At 38.6% G+C, this 26501-nt stretch overlaps 1 protein-coding gene across 1 annotated transcript in view; it reads left to right on the top strand.

Annotated features, from left to right (window-relative positions):
* The first annotated feature begins 10455 nt into the window (after positions 1-10455).
* Positions 10456-26501, top strand: part of LOC149786406 (uncharacterized) — a 33954-nt gene continuing 17908 nt past the window's right edge. The window contains exon 1 of the mRNA XM_089975933.1: positions 10456-10758. Within this exon, the coding sequence (XP_089832059.1) occupies positions 10456-10758 (303 nt within the window). The remainder of the gene's footprint in view (positions 10759-26501) is intronic.

The raw sequence follows: 26501 nt of genomic DNA, 5'->3' as shown, positions 1-26501 counted from the left end.
AAAGTCATGAATTTAATATCAGTCTATGAAACAACAGGCCTCATTGATGCAATATTAATGAGAGATGATGATGTTGAAACTGATTGCAGTAAATTAGTAACTATTTAGAATATAGAAACAGACAAGAAAAACCTTTGGCGAGTGTCAGCAGCTTTGCATATCTCGGTATTCGTCACGTTCATTGACTCGCTAGCACATTCACACCCAGAGGAGCTGAGAACAAAATTTGTGGGATCAGGAGTTATCTGTCAGCCAGCTTGAAGTGAGATGAGGACAAATGTTGAACATAATTCATTAAGTAAACATCAGCTGAAAATAAAACATTTCCCTGCATACTGATATAATAAGGCATTGTAACGAAATTGTAGCTATCGCCAGTGCTCAAAGACTGGGAAGAAATTATGGATACAACTTACTTCTGGTCAGTGTGAAGTCTTCACTTACATTATCATGCTTAAATGGAGCTTCCAGATATGCTGGATTTTCCTGACGGCTTTGATAGAACATTACAAATCAAGTCATGTACCCAGCCAAATGAACCATGCTCTATCACCCTCCCATAATGGTAGTAGTATCAGCTTTGGAGTATGCACTGCTCGAGAGATTGACCACAGAGATGCATATAAATGCATTCCACTGGGGTCACACTAAGCAGTGTAATGATAAAGATATCCACATTAGATGAGCAGAGACAAGTGCATACGGTATTCCAGTCAGTAATTTCAGACAAAAGATGAAGAGACAGCATCCAAAATATTAGAAAGGTGCATGGGGAAAAAAGCCAGTGATAATGAATTGGGCCATATTGGAAGAACATTTGGTGTTATACATCGACGAAAGGGAATGTCATTAAGTTTTGACCCCATTTTAAGAAATGTATATCACAAGGAGAATCCAAAGGTACAGCAAGAGATGTTATTTTCAACCACAGAAGAGATAGGAAGTTCATGATTCACATATATTCAGCAAGATAGGGTTTATTGGGTATGACACTGAGTGATTGTCTTAACATTGAATTGATAAACGGACCGAAATATCGTATTAATATAAAATCAAAAGATCAAAAAGGTCAGTAATCAAGAGGACTAAAGGCGCACCAGAAGTAGAATGAATGAGAAAAGCGAGGAGAAAAGAAGAGTGAAGATATGACAAATTATTCAGATTTCCAAAACTGGAGTGATACTTCTTGTTTCTACTAGGAACTGTAAACTTCAACACTAAAGATTACAGCATACGTCATGGTCTTCCATCTTGAATCCGTCGTCAGGAATCGAACTTGAAGTCATTAGAACATTTTGTTGTAAGTACATACGTCGCTGTGTAACTTTATTTTGTTGTATTTTATTGCACTTTTCAGTCCTACCATTAGCGTACTGTAATCATAAATGTCTGTCCCTGATGTTAATGAATTCATTATAGACCACACACGTGGAGCAGTATGTCCATATGCACATGGATGTTACCATCAGTTTTGCAAATCATTATACTTGTTGACAAATAGTAAAGCAAGCAGAGCAAATATGATTGAATTTCAGAAGTATATAATAAAAGTATATAATAATATCAATAGCAATATTAAATAATAATTCTGCCTAGTATTATTTCGTTACTCAGAGTACATTTTATGAAACCAGAACCTCACGTTGTCACCATATGTCCCTGTATATAGGACGGTTCGATATAAGTTAGAGCTGCCGTTACCACACCTCGTGGTATCATCTCGAGCGAGTTACGTTATAAAACCTTTATTTTCGCCACAGCCATTACGACCTTACTAAAATCTTGAAACTACATTGAAACCTTTGCAAAAAAGATTGGTCTCTTTCTCAGATTCCATTTCTAGACCGAAAGCAAAACCTTAAGTTTGACAACCCATAAATATAACAAATGTTACGAAAATATGCAGCCTTGATATAATCTTGAATAAGCATAAAGTAATATTTGTTGCCTAGTCACGTTATTATTAAGCGAAGTAAAATGACTTGATGCAGCCGACAAAACAGACCTGAACTCGCAATTTTCGGACTGGGTGATTCCATACATTTACATAAAATATGTTACTGATTTATGTAGACGTTGGAATTATGTAAAATGAAACATCTAAGACTAGCTTTGTAACTCTAAACACGTTATTGGATAGTGCTATCCCTAACATAGAACAAATCGCATTGACAGGGTGTTGTTGTGACAAATACGTATAGGACTCACATAACGGACATAGGCATATTTTCTGAAGGCGGAGCCTCGACCAGAACGAATGTACTATCTTGTCCTCTGGCAGCAGAACACATTCTTTTCGCGTTCATAGCCTTAAACTATGATATATGTGTGTATATGTGAACTCAGTTAAAGAACTTTTTGTTGATGTACCAGAAAACCACGATTTTGGACATTTAGAGGACATCCAAACCGTGATACATTCATAACACATTCAGTTTGTGTCTAAACCGTGATACATACATACATACATACATAAGTTTACAGGCAAATTTGCCAGAGACCACCAGCAATACATCATATTCTGAGTGCATTGAATCTTACAATTTGAGACACTGAGAGAGAGAGAGAGAGAGAGAGAGAGAGAGAGAGAGAGAGAGAGAGATACCTCCTAAGAAACTTTAGCCAGAGTGTATGCTTTGCCTGTATCCATCGACATTGGAACCCATTCTGTTTTTATGCTGGATTTATCGATATTTTTCTCACTTCATCAAGTTATGCTAAATCGTATACCGTCTAGAATTTAATATCTGAAGTCTTCATATTGTCTCAACTGCGAAGCATTTGTCAGGACATACGTATCATCTCCCTCGTGCCCTTCTCGTTATTATCTCGTTTACTTTCGAAAAATTTGATTTGATCATTTACAGGGTACAACGCAAAACAGGTAGATCATTGTTACCAATTCTGCACATTCCAAGTCATTATATTAAGGTTTTTTATTCTTTTAGCTAGGGGTAATGTGAATGTTTATCCGAACGGGCAAGAATGAATTAAAATTGACGAGAAGCTACCAACAAAGATGCGTATTGCATGAAAGATATGTAATGCTACGATTACTCATTTATGCTGAATGTGATTGAAATATATAGAATTTCACAGAATTAAAAACACACAAATCAGATTATTGTATTGGTTAGCCCATGTACATTTTACTATTTACTAATTATAATATGACAATGTAATAAATCTGATTAGGAACAAAATATACAACTGTTCCATCTTATATAAGTTATAAAACCTTCTAAAGTGCAATGGTCACTTAATAGCATACATGACATATTTTCTTCTAATCGTGTAACACATAATTTGTTTGGTCTTTCAAGTTCTTCGCAAAGAGATCATTTGGACATAACACAGGAAGGCTTTGTATAAATTGACGAGGTATTAGTTTTCATTATATTTATAAAAGCAAGCAAATGTATCATGTTCAAAAAGGATTAACTGACATGTCAACAGACGTAGCAATACGGTAATTACTTATGTATAACGTGGTCCCAACGGTGTACAACCGACATACGGACATGGATTTGCCACTTTATCTTTCAAAGGCAAATCATGGTTTACACTGTTCATTCTCTTTGTGATTTTATGCAAAAAGAGTACACCATGACCTGCCGACGAATGATGTACGGCCGATACAGGTATACTTTAACTACAGTTTTGTGTAGCTTATACATCAATAATACTTTAATTTGCCTATAATTTTAGTCACAGGTGCAAACGTTAGGTATCACCTTTTACGGGACAGTTATGATTGCATAGTATTGGTACGCGGACGATGAACCGATAAAATTCACACTGTGGGAATGAGGAAAATCATAAATAGACTGGAAGAAATTTAGACGTATCGGACTTGTAATAGTATATGAACACACAATGATATCCTGGCTTCCACTACACGAGGAATATATATTGTACATACATATAAAATTTAAACAGATACCATCATCCACAGACGAAAATCAATTATATATATATATATATATATATATATATATATATATATATATATATATATATATATATGGGTGCTGTTTACACGAAGACCCTTGGTTCAAAACTCTGTAGAGTACGAAATAAAAATTTCTAACCTGTATAATTTTTGTATTAAATATTATTTGTCCTACTATTATCAAACATTCTTCTAAATAATCTAGGAATAAATGCACTTTCCGTTCTGTCTGGTATATATGTATGATTCTCTTTCTCTCTCTCCATATATATATATATATATATATATATATATATATATATATATATATATATATATATATATATATATATATATATATATATATATATATATGTGTGTGTGTGTGTGTGTGTGTGTGTGTGTGTGTGTGTGGTGTGTGTGTGTCTGTGTGTGTGTGTGAATAGCGAACCTTTGTGTTAATCAAAGTGAGTTTGATTAAAACTATATTATATTTCAGACGTAAACGCACCGTCAAAAAACAAGAGATAAAGAATATTTGGATTCATTATTTGGTTGTACAGGAAAGTATATGATGGTAGTTTCATTAGTAAGTCTGTGCCGAGATTTGATAAGAAATTAAAAGTATTACAGTTGTAACCTCAAGAACAGGAATTAACAAGACTCCGGCTTCATACAGAAATATCAAAAATGCAAATTTAGAAATGTGAGGTAAATGCCAACCCTGAGAGAGAGGGAAGCAAGAAACAGAGACAATGCAAGTCAGGGAAATACAAATGCTGAGAGTGAGGAAAGCGAGAGGCAGAGACAATACAAGTCAGGGAAATACAAATGCTGAGAGAGAGAGAGGGAAGTGAGAGGCAGCGACAATACAAGTCAGGGAAATACAAATGCTTAGAGAGAGAGAGAGGGAAGCGAGAGGAAGAGACAATACAAGTCAGGGAAATACAAATACTGAGAGAGAGAGAGAGAGAGAGAGAGAGAGAGAGAGAGAGAGAGAGGGAAGCGAGAGGCAGAGACAATACAAGTCAGGGAAATACAAATGCTGAGAGAGAGACAGAGAGGGGGAAGCGAGAGGCAGACATAATACAAGTCAGAGAAATACAAATGCTGAGAGTGAGGAAAGCGAGACGCAGAGACAATACAAGTCAGGGAAATACAAATGTTGAGAGCGAGAGAGGGAAGCGAGAGGCAGAGACAATACAAGTCAGGGAAATACAAATGCTGAGAGAGAGAGAGAGGGAAGTGAGAGGCAGAGACAATACAAGTCAGGGAAATACAAATGCTGAGAGAGAGAGGGAAGCAAGAGGCAGAGACAATACAAGTCAGGGAAATACAAATGTTGAGAGGGAGGGAAGCGAGACGCAGAGACAACACAAGTCAGGGAAATACAAATGCGGAAAGAGAGGCAAGCGAGAGGCAGAGACAATACAAGTCAGGGAAATACAAATGTTGAGAGAGAGGGAAGCGAGAGGCAGACACAATACAAGTCAGGGAAATACAAATACTGAGAGAGAGAGAGGGAAGCGAGAGGCAGAGACAATACAAGTCAGAGAAATACAAATGCTGAGAGTGAGGAAAGCGAGACACAGAGACAATACAAGTCAGAGTACTACAAATGTAGAGAGAGAGAGAGAGAGAGAGAGGGAAGCGAGAGGCAGAGACAATACAAGTCAGGGAAATACAAATGTTGAGAGAGAGAGAGGGAAGCGAGAGGCAGAGACAATACAAGTCAGGGAAATACAAATGTTGAGAGAGAGGGAAGCAAGAGGCAGAGACAATACAAGTCAGGGAAATACAAATACTGAGAGAGAGAGAGAGAGAGAGAGAGAGAGAGAGGGAGGGAGGCGAGAGGCAGAGACAACACAAGTCAGGGAAATACAAATGTTGAGAGAGAGAGAGAGGGAAGCGAGAGGCAGAGACAATACAAGTCAGGGAAATACAAATACTGAGAGAGAGAGAGGGAAGCCAGAAGCAGAGACAATACAAGTCAGGGAAATACAAATACTGAGAGAGAGAGAGGGAAGCGAGAGGCAGACACAATACAAGTCAGGGAAATACAAATACTGAGAGAGAGAGAGGGAAGCGAGAGGCAGAGACAATACAAGTCAGGGAAATACAAATACTGAGAGAGAGAGAGAGAGAGAGAGAGGGAAGCGAGAGGCAGAGACAATACAAGTCAGGGAAATACAAATGCTGAGAGAGAGAGAGGGAAGTGAGAGGCAGAGACAATACAAGTCAGGGAAATACAAATGCTTAGAGAGAGAGAGGGAAGCGAGAGGAAGAGACAATACAAGTCAGGGAAATACAAATACTGAGAGAGAGAGAGAGAGAGAGAGAGAGGGAAGCGAGAGGCAGAGACAATACAAGTCAGGGAAATACAAATGCTGAGAGAGAGACAGAGAGGGGGAAGCGAGAGGCAGACATAATACAAGTCAGGGAAATACAAATGCTGAAAGAGAGGCAAGGGAAAGGCAGAGACAATACAAGTCAGAGAAATACAAATGCTGAGAGTGAGGAAAGCGAGACGCAGAGACAATACAAGTCAGAGTACTACAAATGTAGAGAGAGAGAGAGGGAAGCGAGAGGCAGAGACAATACAAGTCAGGGAAATACGAATGCTGAGAGAGAGAGAGAGGGAAGTGAGAGGCAGAGACAATACAAGTCAGGGAAATACAAATGCTTAGAGAGAGAGAGGGAAGCGAGAGGCAGAGACAATACAAGTCAGGGAAATACAAATACTGAGAGAGAGAGAGAGAGAGAGAGAGAGAGAGGGAAGTGAGAGGCAGAGACAATACAAGTCAGGGAAATACAAATGCTGAGAGAGAGAGAGAGAGGGAAGCGAGAGGCAGAGACAATACAAGTCAGGGAAATACAAATACTGAGAGAGAGAGAGAGAGGGAAGCGAGAGGCAGACACAATACAAGTCAGGGAAATACAAATGCTGAAAGAGAGGCAAGCGAGAGGCAGAGACAATACAAGTCAGAGAAATACAAATGCTGAGAGTGAGGAAAGCGAGACGCAGAGACAATACAAGTCAGAGTACTACAAATGTAGAGAGAGAGAGAGAGGGGGAAGCGAGAGGCAGAGACAATACAAGTTAGGGAAATACAAATGTTGAGAGAGAGAGAGGGAAGCGAGAGGCAGAGACAACACAAGTCAGGGAAATACAAATGCGGAAAGAGAGGCAAGCGAGAGGCAGAGACAATACAGGTCAGGGAAATACAAATGTTGAGAGAGAGGGAAGCAAGAGGCAGACACAATACAAGTCAGGGAAATACAAACACTGAGAGAGAGAGAGGGAAGCGAGAGGCAGAGACAATACAAGTCAGGGAAATGCAAATGCTGAGAGTGAGGAAAGCGAGACACAGAGACAATACAAGTCAGAGTACTACAAATGTAGAGAGAGAGAGAGAGAGGGAAGCGAGAGGCAGAGACAATACAAGTCAGGGAAATACAAATGCTGAAAGAGAGGCAAGCGAGAGGCAGAGACAATACAAGTCAGAGAAATACAAATGCTGAGAGTGAGGAAAGCGAGACGCAGAGACAATACAAGTCAGAGTACTACAAATGTAGAGAGAGAGAGAGAGAGAGAGAGGGAAGCGAGAGGCAGAGACAATACAAGTCAGGGAAATACAAATGTTGAGAGAGAGAGGGAAGCGAGAGGCAGAGACAATACAAGTCCGGGAAATACAAATGCTGAGAGAGAGAGAGGGAAGTGAGAGGCAGAGACAATACAAGTCAGGGAAATACAAATGCTGAGAGAGAGAGAGGGAGGCGAGAGGAAGAGACAATACAAGTCAGGGAAATACAAATACTGAGAGAGAGAGAGAGAGAGAGAGAGGTAAGCGAGAGGCAGAGACAATACAAGTCAGGGAAATACAAATGCTGAGAGAGAGACAGAGAGGGGGAAGCGAGAGGCAGACAAAATACAAGTCAGGGAAATACAAATGCTGAAAGAGAGGCAAGAGAAAAGCAGAGACAATACAAGTCAGAGAAATACAAATGCTGAGAGTGAGGAAAGCGAGACGCAGAGACAATACAAGTCAGGGAAATACAAATGCTGAGAGAGAGAGAGGGAAGCGAGAGGAAGAGACAATACAAGTCAGGGAAATACAAATGCTTAGAGAGAGAGAGGGAAGCGAGAGGAAGAGACAATACAAGTCAGGGAAATACAAATACTGAGAGAGAGAGAGAGAGAGAGAGAGAGAGAGAGAGAGAGGTAAGCGAGAGGCAGAGACAATACAAGTCAGGGAAATACAAATGCTGAGAGAGAGACAGAGAGGGGGAAGCGAGAGGCAGACAAAATACAAGTCAGGGAAATACAAATGCTGAAAGAGAGGCAAGAGAAAAGCAGAGACAATACAAGTCAGAGAAATACAAATGCTGAGAGTGAGGAAAGCGAGACGCAGAGACAATACAAGTCAGGGAAATACAAATGCTGAGAGAGAGAGAGGGAAGCGAGAGGAAGAGACAATACAAGTCAGGGAAATACAAATGCTTAGAGAGAGAGAGGGAAGCGAGAGGAAGAGACAATACAAGTCAGGGAAATACAAATACTGAGAGAGAGAGAGAGAGAGAGAGAGAGAGAGAGAGGGAAGCGAGAGGCAGAGACAATACAAGTCAGGGAAATACAAATGCTGAGAGAGAGACAGAGAGGGGGAAGCGAGAGGCAGACATAATACAAGTCAGAGAAATACAAATGCTGAGAGTGAGGAAAGCGAGACGCAGAGACAATACAAGTCAGGGAAATACAAATGTTGAGAGAGAGAGAGGGAAGCGAGAGGCAGAGACAACAGAAGTCAGGGAAATACAAATGCGGAAAGAGAGGCAAGCGAGAGGCAAAGACAATACAGGTCAGGGAAATACAAATGTTGAGAGAGAGGGAAGCAAGAGGCAGACACAATACAAGTCAGGGAAATACAAATACTGAGAGAGAGAGAGGGAAGCGAGAGGCAGAGACAATACAAGTCAGGGAAATACAAATGCTGAGAGTGAGGAAAGCGAGACGCAGAGACAATACAAGTCAGAGTACTACAAATGTAGAGAGAGAGAGAGAGAGGGAAGCGAGAGGCAGAGACAATACAAGTCAGGGAAATACAAATGCTGAAAGAGAGGCAAGCGAGAGGCAGAGACAATACAAGTCAGAGAAATACAAATGCTGAGAGTGAGGAAAGCGAGACGCAGAGACAATACAAGTCAGAGTACTACAAATGTAGAGAGAGAGAGAGAGGGAAGCGAGAGGCAGAGACAATACAAGTCAGGGAAATACAAATGTTGAGAGAGAGAGGGAAGCGAGAGGCAGAGACAATACAAGTCAGGGAAATACAAATGTTGAGAGAGAGGGAAGCAAGAGTCAGAGACAGTACAAGTCAGGGAAATACACATACTGAGAGAGAGAGAGAGAGAGAGAGAGAGAGAGAGAGAGGGAAGCGAGAGGCAGAGACAACACAAGTCAGGGAAATACAAATGTTGAGAGAGAGAGAGAGGGAAGCGAGAGGCAGAGACAATACAAGTCAGGGAAATACAAATACTGAGAGAGAGAGAGGGAAGCCAGAAGCAGAGACAATACAAGTCAGGGAAATACAAATACTGAGAGAGAGAGAGGGAAGCGAGAGGCAGACACAATACAAGTCAGGGAAATACAAATACTGAGAGAGAGAGAGGGAAGCGAGAGGCAGAGACAATACAAGTCAGGGAAATACAAATACTGAGAGAGAGAGAGAGAGAGGGAAGCGAGAGGCAGAGACAACACAAGTCAGGGAAATACAAATGCTGAAAGAGTGGGACGCGAGAGTCAGAGACAATACAAGTCAGAGAAATACGAATGCTGAGAGTGAGGAAAGCGAGACGCAGAGACAATACAAGTCAGGGAAATACAAATGTTGAGAGAGAGAGAGAGGGAAGCGAGAGGCAGAGACAATACAAGTCAGGGAAATACAAATACTGAGAGAGAGAGAGGGGGAAGCGAGAGGCAGAGACAATACAAGTCAGGGAAATACAAATGTTGAGAGAGAGGGAAGCGAGAGGCAGAGACAATACAAGTCAGGGAAATACAAATGCAGAGAAAGAGGGAAGCGAAAGGGAGAGACGATACAAGTCAGTGAAATACAAATGCTGAGAGAGAGGAAAGCGAGACGCAGAGACAATACAAGTCAGGGCAATACACATGCTGAGAGAGAGGGAAGCGAGAGGCAGAAAGAATACAAGTCAGGGAAATACAAATGCTGAGAGAGAGGGAAGCGAAAGGGAGAGACAATACAAGTCAGTGAAATACAAATGCTGAGAGAGAGGAAAGCGAGACGCAGAGACAATACAAGTCAGGGCAATACACATGCTGAGAGAGAGGGAAGCGAGAGACAGAAAGAATACAAGTCAGGGAAATACAAATGCTGAGAGAGAGAGGGAAGCGAGAGGCAGAGACAATACAAGTCAATGTGCTACAAATGCAGAGAGAGAGAGAGAGAGAGAGAGAAAGAGGGGGGAAGCGACAGGCAGAGACAATACAAGTCAGGGAAATACAAATGCAGAGGGAGAGAGGGAAGCGAGAGGCAGAGACAATACAGTTCAGGGAAATACAAATGCAGAGAGAGAGGGAAGCGAGACGCAGAAACATACAAGTCAGGGAAATACAAATGCTGACAGAGAGGGAAGCGAGAGGCAGAGACAACACATGTCGGGGAAATAGAAATGCTGAGATATATGATAAAGCAACAGACATTCAGAGACAGGAAAACATATCGGGAGATGCAGATTGTGAAAACAAGTATAGGAGATATAAATGCAGGTGCAGATGGTACCAGGACAAAATGGTAGCAAACAGAAAGGTACGGACATAATTGTATTGGACAAATGGGTAAGGATACAGTGTTGCAGACAAAACGGTACAGACAAAATGGTATGGGACAAAATGGTACGTAGGATTTAATGGTATTAAGACCTATTTCCAGGAAAGCAAAATACGTGTTTCACGAGTTTTACAGAACTGTCCGTTATTTAGAAACTTGTCTTAATGAATAAATGTAAATGATATGCAAAGAAACTGAAAGCAACGGCATTAATACATAAATACATAAAAATGCACAGGAAACGAGAGCAACCTAACACGTATTTGAGAATAATTCGCAATACGCGATATAGATATATGCAAGAACACAAATCAAGCATAAAATCAAACACCATTTTGACAATGTTCAATGTTCTATCAACTGAAGATGGCAAACTAGATTTTACCTATCCTCAGTATATATATCAAACAATCAAAAGGTGATTTTTACATGATGTTGTCTTTAAATTAACATAAAGTCATAGACGAAATAGCAGAGCATAGTTGTTCGAACGCAGACGTCGAGCTTTAGTACCGTGGAAAGCACAAGGTTAGAAACAATGAATAATGAAGTTGATTTTAATAGCATTTTAGCCATGCAAATAAGCGTAATGACAACCAGATAAAAATTCTTCAGGAATACTTAGATAAGTCATCAGGAGAAAATAAGATATTTCCAAAATGACCTTCAACATTTTAAAGTTGTATGGTAAAAAATAACGTTCAAAATATAGTAACTTTGACAATATTCAGGAAACAATGTCTAACAATAGTTTCTATAGCCACAATAACAGGGATTACAAAAATCAACATGTACACTGTTTCACCTAATGATGTAACACTATTAATTTTGAACCTGTTGCACATACATCGTTTCAGTGTTTAATAAGATTACGTTTGAACGTAATAAACACTGCGGCTACTCTACTGGTTTTGGTATTAATGGAGCTGGTATTTTTATTTTTGTTCGAAGGTGTACAACAACATATCAGTATAATTATTATTTATGTCAATATCTATATGTTCTTTGACAAGATTAAATATGTTATGTGTTACCGCTCTAGGAGCAATGTCCACTGAGTGTGTCCTGCATTTATGCTGTATGCAGAATATTTCAGCGACAAGTTACGCGGGTTGCACCAGAGCAATCGTAGTTGCAACAGTAACACTGCAGCTTATGTTATGCCTTCTTGTCTGCATAATGTTTACTCACTTTATCCTCCCTTATGTCTTTAGCAACTTCGTATCGTACTGTCAGATATTGTTCATAAACATTTGAAACACTGTTATGTGTTACTTCGGACCTGGAGACCGCTCCGGTGGCCTAGTGGTTAGAGCGTCCTCCTCAGATGTGGAAGGTCACGGATTCGCATCCCGGCCGAGTCATACAGTATCAGCAGTAATATCTGTTATAATTTACTGAATTCCTCTAATTGTTTCTTCTGGGCGTAGATAGGCAATATAGTATATGCGTATAAAAGTAAGCCTGCTTAAGTTCTCTTACATATGATAAAAGTATTAACATTTACTAAAACATTTATAAAACTCAACATTTTACTATGAAATCGGATTTTACTTATGTAAACTGTAGTCGCTTTTTATAGATTACATCTTCATTTACATGCAATTCTCTGCTGATTTGTTTTCCTAATCTTGTCTGTTCCTGCTTTCTAATACCTGCTAATCTTCATGTATTACATGCTCTTTACATCTCCTGTTTTTGTACATCATTGTGAATGTCCTCTTTAAGATTGTTCTTTGATACCTTTGTCACATTTAAAAAAACAATGATTGTAGAATCTATTTGTGTAGTTTAATATCACTTACTCATTAACGTCAAATGAAAACATCTGTCTTCAAAATCAGTATATCTACAACTGTGTAAGGTCATCCAAGATGTGTAAATATTAAAGGAACTGAATATGATTATTTCGGTAGAATGTTTTTGGCAGATGGAATTACGTATGCATTAACGTTATTTGTAGCTACAATTATCTCCATGGAAAGGCATATATTTTTGATTAGTTGTATAAATGGGTACTGTACCTTTCTAACTGAATTTGAAAGAAGTTTAAAGGATATCATGCTTGTGGGAGTTGATATTTATGACGTTCAAGGTCCCCGATACTGTGTATACTGCTTCCTAAAGTTATTTTAATGACATACTGTTTTCAGCTTGTTAACAAGTATTACAAGATTCATCATACCCTTTATATTGTATAAGTACCTACTTTTGTCAATTCCGTTTGTTCTGAACATCTTTTCATCTTTGTATATGTCATCTTGTTTGTCTTATATAGATCACTCTTGTTAGTAAAATATACTATATCTTTTCTCTTGCGTCTTGAATTTCGTACAATAACTGATTGCCTAAAGATAGTTTCATGACCTCAAACATTTCGTCTATCAAGTTAGAAAACAATGGTATTTTGCAATCTTGTTTCGAATTTCGAAATGCAACAGTTTCACCAATGTTGAATATCGGTATGAGTCAATTGTTACGTATCATTGCACTAAAATTACTTTCATTACGTAAACATTTCGTTTGTTAACGTAGAAAGGTGGCTCTTTGGAAATTAATAGTTGTTTGACTAGTGTTGATTTTCCAAGTGATTCAACTTTGAAATAATCGAATAGAATAACTGTAATGTTTTTGCTTTCTTCCTCGCTTCCTTCACTTGGGGTCACATGCCAATCGAACCTAGATGAATGTCAACATTTCAACCCCTTTTCTGTTCACTATTGGCAAAATGCCAATATAATCTAGTCTTTAATGTTCTCTTAAACATTTCCGCCACAAATGCTTTTTTATTTGGGTAAGTAGAAGTTGAGTTTATTGTTTTTCGTTTCTAACAGATCCGTAATGTTCCTATTATACCTTATTTTTTTTAATCCATCTGTAGTTTCTTACATCTTGTCTCTTTAACAGTTTATTTAAATGCACCATATTTATCAGCTGCTTTTCTTGTTTTCACATCGTGCGTATTTTTATTTATCACATATTCAGTGCACTTTACCTGTAGTTTGTGCAGTTTCTTATTTTTGATATTACAACATGTTCACATATCACCTTTTGTGATTCAGAGTGTGCGCCCCCAACCCCCCCCCCTCGTTCCTCTTACTGGACGCCTTTAATATAACATTCCGCACATCTGAATTACTCTCCATAGTTCCACTGTCCGCTCTGTAGAACAACACAAATACTGGCTTGTCATTATTATTAAGATGAAATTTCTACAAATATATATTTGCCAAACACTGTTTCCATACCAACCTCCTTTATTGACACTTCCAGCACTATTTGGAGGGAAATATGAGTTTTTCTGCGTTCGGAATGAAATTAATATGACGTCATACATTTCACATGATGGGTGTGCCTGTTTTTCTACATATAATTTCTATTTTTGAGAAATATTCTGTAGGCTGGAGTTTGTCGGCCCTTTAACTAAATGAAAATAAGTTTCTCATATATGGATTCTCTGACCTATACAATAAATATAATGATAAAACTCCACTTACTATTAAAAAAGCCTCGTGAAATGACAAACGTCATACATTTCATATGATGGGTCCGCCTGTTTTGCAACATGTAAGTTCCATTTTTGAGAGACATACAGTAGGCTAGATTTTGTCGGCCCTTTAAATAAATGAATATGTTTCTCGTGTATGGGTTTCCTGATCTATAAAGTAAATATAATAATAAAACTTAATTTTAAAAAAGCCTAGTGAAACGACTAATAGTCAGTTATTTACTGAGTGCACAAGATTGGATATAAAACAAGGGGTATATCAAATAAAGTTTAGTCCCTTGTAAACATAACTACCTTCCATAACTCCCTACCACATGAGGATTCTCTTACAAACAAAGTAAAATTAGTACCCTCTTGTCATTACTTCCCTACTTTCTTTTGGAAAGACCAACATTTACTCTTATTGATCACACAGGGTACAATTTAAAAGAAGGGGAATAAAATAGAATTGAAATCCTTTATAAACAAAACTAACTTATCTATATCCTCTACCATCCCATGATACTTCTTGTAAATAAAGTAAAAGTCTTTAGCTAGATATATAATGGCCTTACGCTCTCCTACCCTCATATTGTAAATAAAAATATCATCCATTAACACAGGGCAGGATGTGCAAGAAGGGGTATAAAAATAAGATTTCAAAAATCAATTGCAAACAAATGTAACTTCCCTAGCCCTTTTACCATGCTGGGATCCTCCTTACAAATAAAGTAAAGATCTCTACCCCCATAAATAATATCCCTCCACCTGCCCACACCTTCGTATTTGAAACAAGATTAACATTCATTTCACACAAGAAATTGTGTAAAATAAGCGGTGTTTTCAAACTAAAACAAAATAAGAATTGTAATACCTTCTCAATAAAGAAAACTCCCCTATCCCCTAACCACCCTATAATCTCCATCATGAATAGACTAAAGCTCTAACCCATCAATACACTCTCATTCGCTCCTTTTTAGAAACAAAACTACCATCCCCATTCAATATTATCATAATCTTTATAAGATTACTTTTAGGCTGAAAGCAGAAATTGAAGTAGGGCGCGATCATTCATTATTTTTCTGCCGCATTATAAGACAAAGAGAAGGTAACATTAGGTTACCCTTCTCTGAGTTCCTGAGGACAAGGTTAAATCGTATGCTACAAATGTTCATTGGTCTTAATCTTTTATAAATTCTATGCGAAACTTCCAGAAAAGTGTGGGTGGGCTAGAGATTTTAGAAGTTGTAAAATGTACACTTCTCACGGGCGGCCTGTTGTATTCTTTTGCAGAATGATAACATATTTTCATTTATCAGTTTCTGAAAACCTGTATTAGAATTGAAATATTATCGAATGAACACAGTATGTATTGGCGTATGTGCCACAAGATTTCATAGTTGTGAGTTAAGACATTGCAATGTCACATTCCCTACCATGGGTTGTAAAAGTGATTTTACACAAAGCGTTGAGACAACAATTTTCACGTCTAACATAAAAACTGAAACTAAGCCGTTGTTGTGTGTGCCCCCATTGTGTATATGTTTTGAAAATGAGAGTCGCTTGTATGCAATGTATGTGAACTGAAGAAGACAATGTCTAATTCTTCCATGGAACAGGTTTCATGAAGTTGAGTCGAGTTATTGGTAAGTAAAAACTTAATTTTGCATCTACCACTATTCTATATTTAAAGAATGGTTGTATCGTAGAGTCGCAAGGAAGTTATATGTAGCTCTTTTCACCGGTTGTCACATAAGCGCGGTGTTGTCCACTAAGGCAAAATGTGCGAAAATTGCAAGTTTCTGAGCCCGTAACTACAGTTTGGTACAACGCAGAAACGTCAATTATGGCCTGTATAGCGACAAGAGTTATAGCGACAATGGGAATTAGCATTACAAGACACTCTGGGCCTGTATAGCGACAATTACTATGAAGTACACCTTGGCTACTATAGCGACAAGGGAAACTGAACATGGGACTATTGGGCTTGTATAGCGACATGGGAAAGTAGGGTTTATAGAGCGTCTGACGTCACGATGGGGAGATTGGTAAGAATGTTGCAATTAAGGGAGTTGACGTCACAGTACTGAGCAAAGAGCGGGAGTACAGAGATAACACATACAAAATACAAACACATACAACATTTAAAAAAATAATTGGATGCCAGAAAGCAATTCTTTACGAGGCATATGAGTGGCCATGAAAAGGGCCTTTAGGGTTCGTCAGCTTCTTCTTTTATTTTCTCCAGTTCTTCCAGCAAATCCTCACTTTTTCAATCATTCCTTTCTTCTTCTTCATGTCCGTCTCTCGAATCCAATCTGCGTGGCCCATATATCTAAAAAAATTCCTGGACCTTCATCCAGTTGTTATGTGGTCACTCAGATTCCTCTTTCTTCTTTAAGTTTTTCTTGTCCTTTCTCTCCTTAGTCCATTTGGCTTTAATTTTCTTTACGTATACGTCCATCATCTTTCTCATCAGTTCTTCAGCCATTTTTTAGTTGATCCAGGCCCATTTTGACAAATTGCAAATCCGTCCAATACAATATATCTTCCAAAAAATCACTTGGCTTGGATGACATTATCCAAGGCCTCTTTCAACGTTCCCACTCTGACACAAGGGGGATTAACCAATCCCCTCAACTTCTTGACTTCTTTTTCTTATATTATCCCTTCTATCTTCTCCCTGGCTACTTTTATTTTGTTAGTATAGTCCAGGCCCTCTGGTAACCTCCATTCTTTCTCTATCATTTCAGCCGCATATTCACCATCTATCATCCAATAATAACTCTACTTCAAATCATTAAACAAAGCTGTCACTGCTACCATCTTCTTTCGGTTTTCCGTAGAATGGCGCGAATGACGAAGGCTTTGAGTGTTTATGTGTCAAGCACGGACGTGAAGGAAAACATCCCCTACTTTTCTTTAGACATATTACCTACCATCCACACACGCGAAGAAGCAAGAGCTAACCACTAATGTACTATCCACACACGGGAAGAAGCAAAACAAAACCAAAATATACTATCCACACAGGCGAAGAAGCAAATCATAACCACAATTGTACTATCCACACACGGAAAGAAGCAAAACACAACCAAAATATACTATCCACACAAGCAAAGAAGTAAAACAAAACCACAATTATACTATCCACACACGGGAAGAAGCAACAAATAACCACCAAATTACTATCCACACACGGGAAAAGCAAAATTTAACCCAAATTATATTATCTACATACGCGAAGATGCAAAATGAAACCTAACTATACCATCCTCACAGTATGAAGGTTAAAAAAACCACACACTCTACTATCCACACAAACGTTCGCGAGCTCATACAAACACACACACACACACACATCAGTAAAGGAGTGAGTGTTTATAGTCACATTACTCCGGTCACACAAATTGGCAAATTAAATAGTGTCTCTTTTCTAGATTATTGGCTAGACCTGAAAAGGGCTGTTTATAAGAAAACACTTCAGATGCACCTGTTGGTGATGACATCTCCCAGATCGAGCACCACAGATACAACGGCGACTCCAATCATTCTCCCAATTCACTCTTGTGGTTGGGAGTGCTGAGGAAGGTTGATTGGCTTCATTCTCCCAATCTTCTGTCTCTTGGATTGTCAAAACCTCCCTCTCTCTTCTTCTTCTATGCCATACTCTAGGATGTTGGGGTCTCTGTATATTCTCTGCACGTACTTGTACTGCTACTGGCTTTGGTGCTGGTAGAGACTGTTGTGTTGGTATATTGACTAGTGTTTGCCTCTTTAGATGCGTCCTTGCCTCAGGATTAACTTCTCACATAGCTCTCTGCATGCGGTGAGGCAATATAGTTTTTGTTCTTTTCCTCCTCTTCTTTCTTTTTTCTCTCCTCTTCCTCCTCTTCTATTTTTGCTTCCTCTCCTATGGCTTCCATAGCCAGCTCATCCACAGTCACCTTGAGTATTCCAGGTGCCTTTGAAGTTCGATAGGTTTGGCAATTATGCTGCTCATTCTCCAATGTCTTCTCGTTGACAATGGGTAGCCAGACTGACGAGCGTTCCTTATATAACGGCCAAGCACGGACGTGAAGGAAAACATACCCTGGCACCAAAATTTATATTGCCCGTATCATCACCAAAAAAACCCCACAAAAACACGCGGACTTCAAAGAAACACTTATTCCCTTTTTTATTCGCTTATAGTCACACTTTCTAACAAAGATAGACGCACTTCTATTTGTTCTAAATGACTCACATACCATTGGCAACTGAATGAGTATTTATTTTCTAGAGTATTGGGTAGCCCTGAAGAGGACTGTTTTTGTGTGGACGAGGAGATGTGGCAATCTTTTGTGATCTAAGATTGCGACCTTGTCTGGCGACCGGCTTTCCTTCAGGACAGGGTCTGCTTCTTTGGAAAGAGAAGGAGAACTCTTTGGTGTCGACACAACAGTCGACAAAACCTCTGTCAGTTTCCTGCTACTGCAGTTGCTGTTGCTGCTGCTGCTGTCTATGTTGTTTCTGAAGTCTGTACTTCTCCGTCTATTCTTATTTCTCCCTCTTAATTTCCTTTCTGAAGAGATCTTCTATCAGGTCTTCAGTGACTTTTTAACATTCTGACATACTCTATCTCTTCAGGTTTCGGTATCAGGCTTTGCCTGACATGATGCAAATTTACGTAAGCTTCGTTCAGCTTGGCTTATGTTGAGCACATCTTCATAGGAGGATGAGTCGACAGTGGATGGTCAGACAGGAGACTACCCGGGTTTTATATCGTTCAAGCACGGACGCGATCAAAAACATCCCTACACGGTTTCGTCTCAGAACGCTCAAATAAATTGATTCGAGGGACAGAGAGAAGTCAAGGAGTATGGTTCATGATACAAACTGCAAACAAACGAATTCAAATAACTAACAACTAACAACCAACGATTAATAATTTTTCTTAAAATTAATAATTCAGTTCAACAATAAACATTTTTATCCAATAGCTATCTATTTTGGACAAGATTGACAACGTTGTGAACTGAAGTTAGACTTCCACTGTTGGAAGTCCTTGGGCCACTGGTGTACACTATGTTTCCTAGTTAAAGTCAACAGATAACCATAATGCTCACAAAACCATGTGTGTATGTTTTTATCATTTTTAGAAGAATGACGATCAAAATAAGTTACTAAATGTTCTAAAGAATATCCCAGAATGCTTTGATGCAGAAAATACACACAATGTTGTCCACACTCCAATGAATCTGTGCCTTGTAATTTCACATTATTGAATCGTGTTGTCTGAGCTTTCCTTTTCATAAAGTCAATGATATCGTCTTCCAAAGGGGGCAATCCATACGAATCGAAATACTCCACGCATCCTCTTTGAGGAAAGTAGACGGCTACCCAGTGGGTTCCTGTGAGATGACTGTCGTCCGTGTTGATCACATAAGCTTGATGGTCGTGAGGTTTGGGATGATGTACTTCATCTTTAGCACACACGATAGCATTCCAAAAAGCAGTGTAAGAACCGTGGTTCAAGAGGTAATAAAGTTCCCAGGTATCCATGTTTGTGTTGTTTTCTTTTCTTGTTTTGTCTTCACATGTGATGATAAGTGATACATTCAATCCTGACGTTTCCTTTGAATTTGACAAGTAATCGTTTCATCGTTTAATCGCTTCACTCTGAGCCAAAAGAGCTTCGATGTGATATATCGCTAGAGTCGTTAATGAAGGACAAGAAAGCTCACGCAGGTCTTTATACCTTTGATGCAAGACGGCTTTTTCCGAGATGAGACTCCAAGCTTCTTCCAGATACTCGTCCATTTTTTCTTCTTGACTCAGCATCAAACTTGTATCGTGTTGAATTTGACTCAGATGATCATTTTGACACCCATAGTAATCTTCCTTGATCAATTCCGTAATTTTTTCTGCCAAGTATTTAACAAAACATGAGACTAACTATTTTTATTCATCCGGCCATCTGGACTTATCACTATATCCTTTTCGTCTTAGTCTTTTGGGTCTGCTTCCACGGGCTGTTCACATTCCATGTCCAAAGATTATCCACTGTGTAAAGAGGGATAACAGTCTTCCATGGCTTATAATAGTCTAGAATGATTTCTCTCAAACTGTTAATTTCTATGGTATTATCAAAGTATGCATAGATGATGACGTTCACCGTCTGGGGTAGAGCTTCTGCAAACTGAATTTTTACACGCAGCTAACCAGAATTTGTACGGTGGAAATGTCCCTCGTCACTGACTTGGTCTGGAGTGAAATCAAAAGCCCACAAAGTTTAACCTCTTGTATAATCATCGTACGAAATGCCGTGGCTGGTATTAGTCCCTAAATGTCCCGTGGCTTCGTGCAGGGACAAGTACGATCACAAGTAATTCTTCTGGTTAAAATTAGGTTCGAAAGGTCTGGTACACGTTCACCACACCACACCCACAATGGTTGCTTTTGTAGATCTTGCAGAAAAAAAACTGGGTGAAGGAGTGGTCGCTGTAGTGGTAGTAGTAGCTGTGGCTATGTGAAAGGGCATGATGGTCACTTCGTTTTATAGTGGGGGTGGTGGGGGTAGTGAGGGTGGTGGGAGTGATGGACTTTTCATCAAGGTATTAAAATTGTTCAGAGTGGGTAGAGCTGTTTTGTCTAAAGCTTTCTAATGAAAGATTTGCATTCGTTGAAAGAGTCAATCGTAATTTTGGGATTTTTCTGTTTCGGACAAATCGTGGCGATCCATCAATGACTGCAACTCGTGTTGTAACTGGGACATCTAAGTCAAATTTGGATTGGGATTCAATGCGCGGTCCGTTCTTCGTGCCAACTATGGTATTCCATCCATCGTTTGTAAGGCACTAAAGCTAGTTTTCGTCCTTACATTCGATATCAAGTGTCACGTCTGAGATCTTGGGACTCGAGAGGTTCTTTTCATCTTGCTCCCACGAGTATTCCCATCATGGTTTCCAATACTCCTTTCAGCAAAGGTCCTAACATTAGAGCGAAATTCCTTGTTGGACCAACATCTTGTTTTGACAAATGGGGATTTTCTTTTGAACCATTTGGCGATGAACGTGGCGATGTTTGCCTAAGCATGGTTTCTGGTATTTTCACAAAGGTATCGTGCCTTTCAGGACGTTCAAACATCATTCGCACACGGTATCGATTACATCTTTAGACGCCGTTTCAATGAGGTTTTTTTTCCGCATGGCTGGATAAGCTTTGGGCAGGACAGACATCATGTGCCCATGTTTGACTAAACGAGGAGGCAGTCCTTTCCTTTTCTTTCCTTTGGGTCTGGAAGAGGCATATTACCTGGGGGTGACATCTTTGGGTCTTCAGGAGCACAAAAACACTGATATCCATGCATTGTCTCATAGTTTTTTTTTATACTGGAACGCGTCAACACTGATTGTCTATACGTCGTATCAACTTGATGACAGGCATCACACGTCGTGGAAGCGTTCGCAAAGGACTGAATCTAATGAGTTCTTGCTTGGACAAATCCATTAAACTCTGTAACATGCCCGATCTCTCTTGGACTTTAATTTTGGGAGCAGGTACTTTGTGAGCAGCTGCAACTGCAGTTAAATAGGAGAAGGGTGTTAGCGCTAGAGGTGAAGTTTTTGGAGACTCAGACTTCTATGGTGTCATCAACTAAGGACGAACCGTTGTCAAATGCGGTTGGGCATGCAGCCCCAGGAACGGAGAAGTGGAAGAACCTGAGCCTACCGGATACGCGGTCACCGTCGTTCCAGGTCGTGGTTTGCAAATGTAAGGTTGCGTCCTGGCATAAGTGCCTCTCTTATGGGTAGAAGCTGTTTTCTGAGGGCTTTTCTTTTTCTGGGGACCTTTCTTTTTTCCAGGGATGTGACCCGATCTTGACACCGTTGCTCTTTTTCTTCTTTGGGCTTCGTTTAGCTATTTTCGGAATGGCTATTTTCTTGGGCAGAACTTTGGAAGCATTAGGATCCCATTTTAAGTGGGAGCGAATGATGATACCTCCTAGAAAATCGCTCCCTCCTGGTTTCAAACTGATTAGCCTTTACTATTGAGTGTCGATACGGGGATCGGCTATTTGTGTCAAGGCTACTTTGTTTCTATCAAAAAAGCGTTTGGTGAGATGAGGAATCTGAATGATGCCTTGCAGTAATTGTCGTGCTGTCACTGTAAGACTTCTCTGAGACTGGCTTTAAAGAACCGAGCATGTTTTTGTGGATTTTGTTCGCGACTGGTGCTATACAAGGCACGAATCAATTTAACGGGAAGATGAGACTGATGGTACGTCATATGCTGATAATGTGTGAGACAGACGAAAAGTGTCCGAGGTTTTTATAGATTTTGTTTGGGTTAAGTCGAGGACGGGGACATCTACAGGACAGGCCCTCCGTCTTGACACCAGTGGTGAAATAAATGGGTACGAAATCGCAAATAATCGGGAGTATGGGTTTCAAATAGACGAGTAGATAGGCGTGTGGAGTTTGAGTGGCATCGTCGTACGCATGAGTTAACTCTGTCATATGATGAACAAAACTTAAACTAACCCTGACCAAATTGTTATCTTTATTCTTCTTGGAGACAAACAAACTTATAACACGTTATGGGTGGACAGGGATACACAAATCATTAAGCATCATTCGAAAAGCAGGGTGTCACTACTAAGTCTTAACCAATTAAATGTGTTGGGATGAGACTAAGAGGTGTCAACATAGTATATTCCTCTACTCTCGTATCGTCAATGCTTTTCCATACGGACTTACCCATGTATGTGAAACCATCGTGGACCATTGTCAAGACCACGTATACAAGCATTTGGAAAAGCTGAATTTATGTGGAGAGACAAGGCTGCTTGAAGAGAGTGTTGATTTACGGACCAGAAGTCAGACAAAGTTTGAGGAAGATGCCCTATATGTTAACGGAATAATGTTAAATAAACCCGAAGGCCCTTTTCAGGGCCACTCATATGCCTCGGAAAGAATTGCTTTCTTGCCTCACCATTTTAAAAAAAAAGTTGTATGTGTGTTTGTCTTCATTCTGTGATATCTCTGTACACCCGCTCTTTGCTCAGTAATGTGACGTCACCTCCCCTAGTTGCAACATTGTTACCAATCTCCCCAACCGTGACGTCAGACGCTCTATAGACCCCAATTTTGTCGCTATACAAGCCCAATAGTCCCATGTTCAGTTTCCCTTGTCGCTATAGTGGCCCAGCGTGTACTTCAAAGTAAGTGTCGCTATACAGGCCCAAGGGGTCTTGTAATCCTAATTCCCATTGTCGCTATAACTCTTGTCGCTATGGCGGTGCTCTACAGTTTCGAGTTTTGCATAGGATTTTAAAGAAAATGAATTTCCCCGGCATTCCTCACTAGTTATACTGGATATTTTTTAAAAAGACCTTGTATATCTTATGTATAATTCAAAGAACCTTTAATTCCCTTTATTTTGGTGTATGATTGATGGGTGTAATATGGGTTATAGAGTATACAGCTTGGCCTTACTCCAGAAGTGAACCTTTCGAAAAGTGCTAGCTCCACTTGGTCATTTTCACTTCCTGAACGTCAGAGGTAAATTGTATAAAATAGAGCCAATAACTTTTTTTTCATTTTATATATGTGGTACTTCATTCATTGCACTTTCAGAAGCTGGTATTGACCAGCCTGGCAAAATTAATTTTCCCTATTTTAATAGCTGCTATGGATAGTGTACTTACGACTAATCCAGGCTGATATTTTAGCACAAGGGAGCAATCATTTTAGTTAGCAGTGTGTTTAAATCATGTACAGTTTCCAAAAGTACAATATCCGAAGAAATATCATCCACATTACATTAATGTAGCATAGAGGTATGCCAACATTCTCTCCACTGTGCATGTTTTAAATGCAAACAACTTCATATTACATACATCACTCTCTCAAAAGTACATAGTAACTAGTGAGCGCCCCCTATACAGACCCAGGGGGTCCGTAATGTATTTTTCCATTGTTGCTATATCGCCCCACTCCACTGACATGAATATTTGTAGAGATAGTGTTATCAATATTTTTTATTACATTTACATCTAAAAATGAAACATGCGTACTTGATGCAGTATATGAAGCAAATAAATATTTTATTGATAACAATCTTAATAATAGCACACTATCTAGTGTAGATATATGTAAAATAAAAAACTTATCTTGGAAAACAATTATTTTTAATTCAATAATATGAATTACATACAAATAATGGGTACAACAATGGGTAGTCCCATGGCTCCTTCATACGCTTCCCTTTTCATGGGTAAATTAGAAAAAGATTTTCTTCAAAACGAAAAGTTTAATCCATCTATTTGGATCAGATTTTTAGATGACATATTTATGATCTGGAACCATTCAAATGAAGAACTGAACAAATTTATTGATCGCCTGAATTATTTTCATCCGACAATTAAATTTACTTATATTGCATCAAGTACGCATTATTCATTTTTAGATGTAAATGTAATAAAAATATTGATAACACTATCTCTATAAATATTCATATCAAGGAAACTAATATCCACCAATATGTAGACTATTCTTCATGTCATCCCATGTCATGTAAAAACGGTATACAATATAGCCAGGCCAAAAGATACCGACGCATTATTTCAGATGATTGTCAATTACAAAATTCTTTGAATAAATTGCTAACTTATTTCCAAAATAGAAATTATCCTACATACATTATTGATTCTGCACTGAACAAAGCCCGTAATCTTACTTAACATGAGGCTTTAAACATAGCAGAATGTAAAATAGAGAGAGATGTAATTCTTTTTACAATACAATATAATCCTTCATTACCTAATATAGGTCGTATAATTAATAAATATTATAGTCTCCTAAATTTATCCAATAAAATTAGCGTCAAATCACTTTTCAGAATTAAACCAGTTCTCGCTTATAGAAGACCCAAGAATTTGCAAGATTTTTTAATCAGAACTAAACAGACATAAAATAAAAAAATACACTTTTCGTCATCTAAATGTAACAGACACCGGTGCTTTCAATGTACAAACATAAAGTAATTCTTTCAGTAGTGCTAATACAAAAGAGTATTTTCTCTACGAGATAACACTAACTGATTTGATTTATTTAACAACCTGTAAAAAATGTAGCATGCAATATGTTGGACAAACACTACAACAGGTTTCTAAGAGAATGAATAATCGTCGCTTTCATATAAAAAATTATAGAGATCCTCAGTTTTCCTCTAATGTTTCAACACACTTTAACACCAATAATCACCCTCTACTTGATTTTTCTTTCATGCCAATATATATTGTGCATGGTGACATGAATAGACTCATAAAAGAAACTTATTGGATTCATAATTTTGATACTCTGTATCCTAATGGACTTAATGCTAATGCACCATATAAAACTGTATAATTTAAATTGATATATTGTATATCATTTATAACAATATAATTATATGTAAGACTGTTTGTCTATAGTTTATTTTATTATTTTACTAATTCAAGTTTCATTAGAGACTCGTGTATCTTTTAGATCATGTCATATATAATTGTTATGATGATGCATATCATTTATGACGTTACGTAATGACGTAATTGTTGTTTTGAAATAAAAGACGTCATCCGTTATTTTCAAAACATTTCGTGCCTGAAGAAGCATACATTAAATGCGAAACTAGTTGCACAGAATTTTCGGCGTTTCAGTTGTTTTTTATCACAACGTATAACTGATAGGTAACTTGTAAGGAAGATTTAATGAAAATATTTTTGTTTCTAATTTTGTAAAATTGTGTTGACAACTTACCTATCAGTCATATATACATTATAAAACGAATACGAGCCCTAGCGTTTACTGTAACCGTGCGTTAAAGGAAAACGAACCTGATATTGCTTGGTTCGAAAATTTCCTGCTGCTGTTTCCAAAATAAACAGCAATGGCGGCAACTGTAAAATATGACGCATCTGCAATTTATAGCAAATTTGTGACACTTCTAGACTGGTGAGATATTATTTGTGCTATCTGTCAAATTAATTAAGAGAATGTCTTCACTAACTGTCAAGTCAGTAATTGCAACAACAGCAGCCCGTATGATCACTTATTGTAGCTTTTCATTTATCAGCAAGTATCAATAGCTGGTATCGGCTATTTTTGATGACAAAGAAAAACTTGAAACGGCATTTTAGCACTGAGGTTTGAACTCACAACTAGCTGTGAATCGGAGGTTCTCACAACTAAGGTATCCTGTTTCTATATGC

The sequence above is a fragment of the Sinohyriopsis cumingii genome, chromosome 12, assembly GCF_028554795.1.
Source record: "Sinohyriopsis cumingii isolate HCF-2022 chromosome 12, ASM2855479v2, whole genome shotgun sequence".
In the NCBI taxonomy this organism is placed as follows: domain Eukaryota; kingdom Metazoa; phylum Mollusca; class Bivalvia; order Unionida; family Unionidae; genus Sinohyriopsis; species Sinohyriopsis cumingii.
This window is presented reverse-complemented; position numbering and strand designations above follow the sequence as displayed.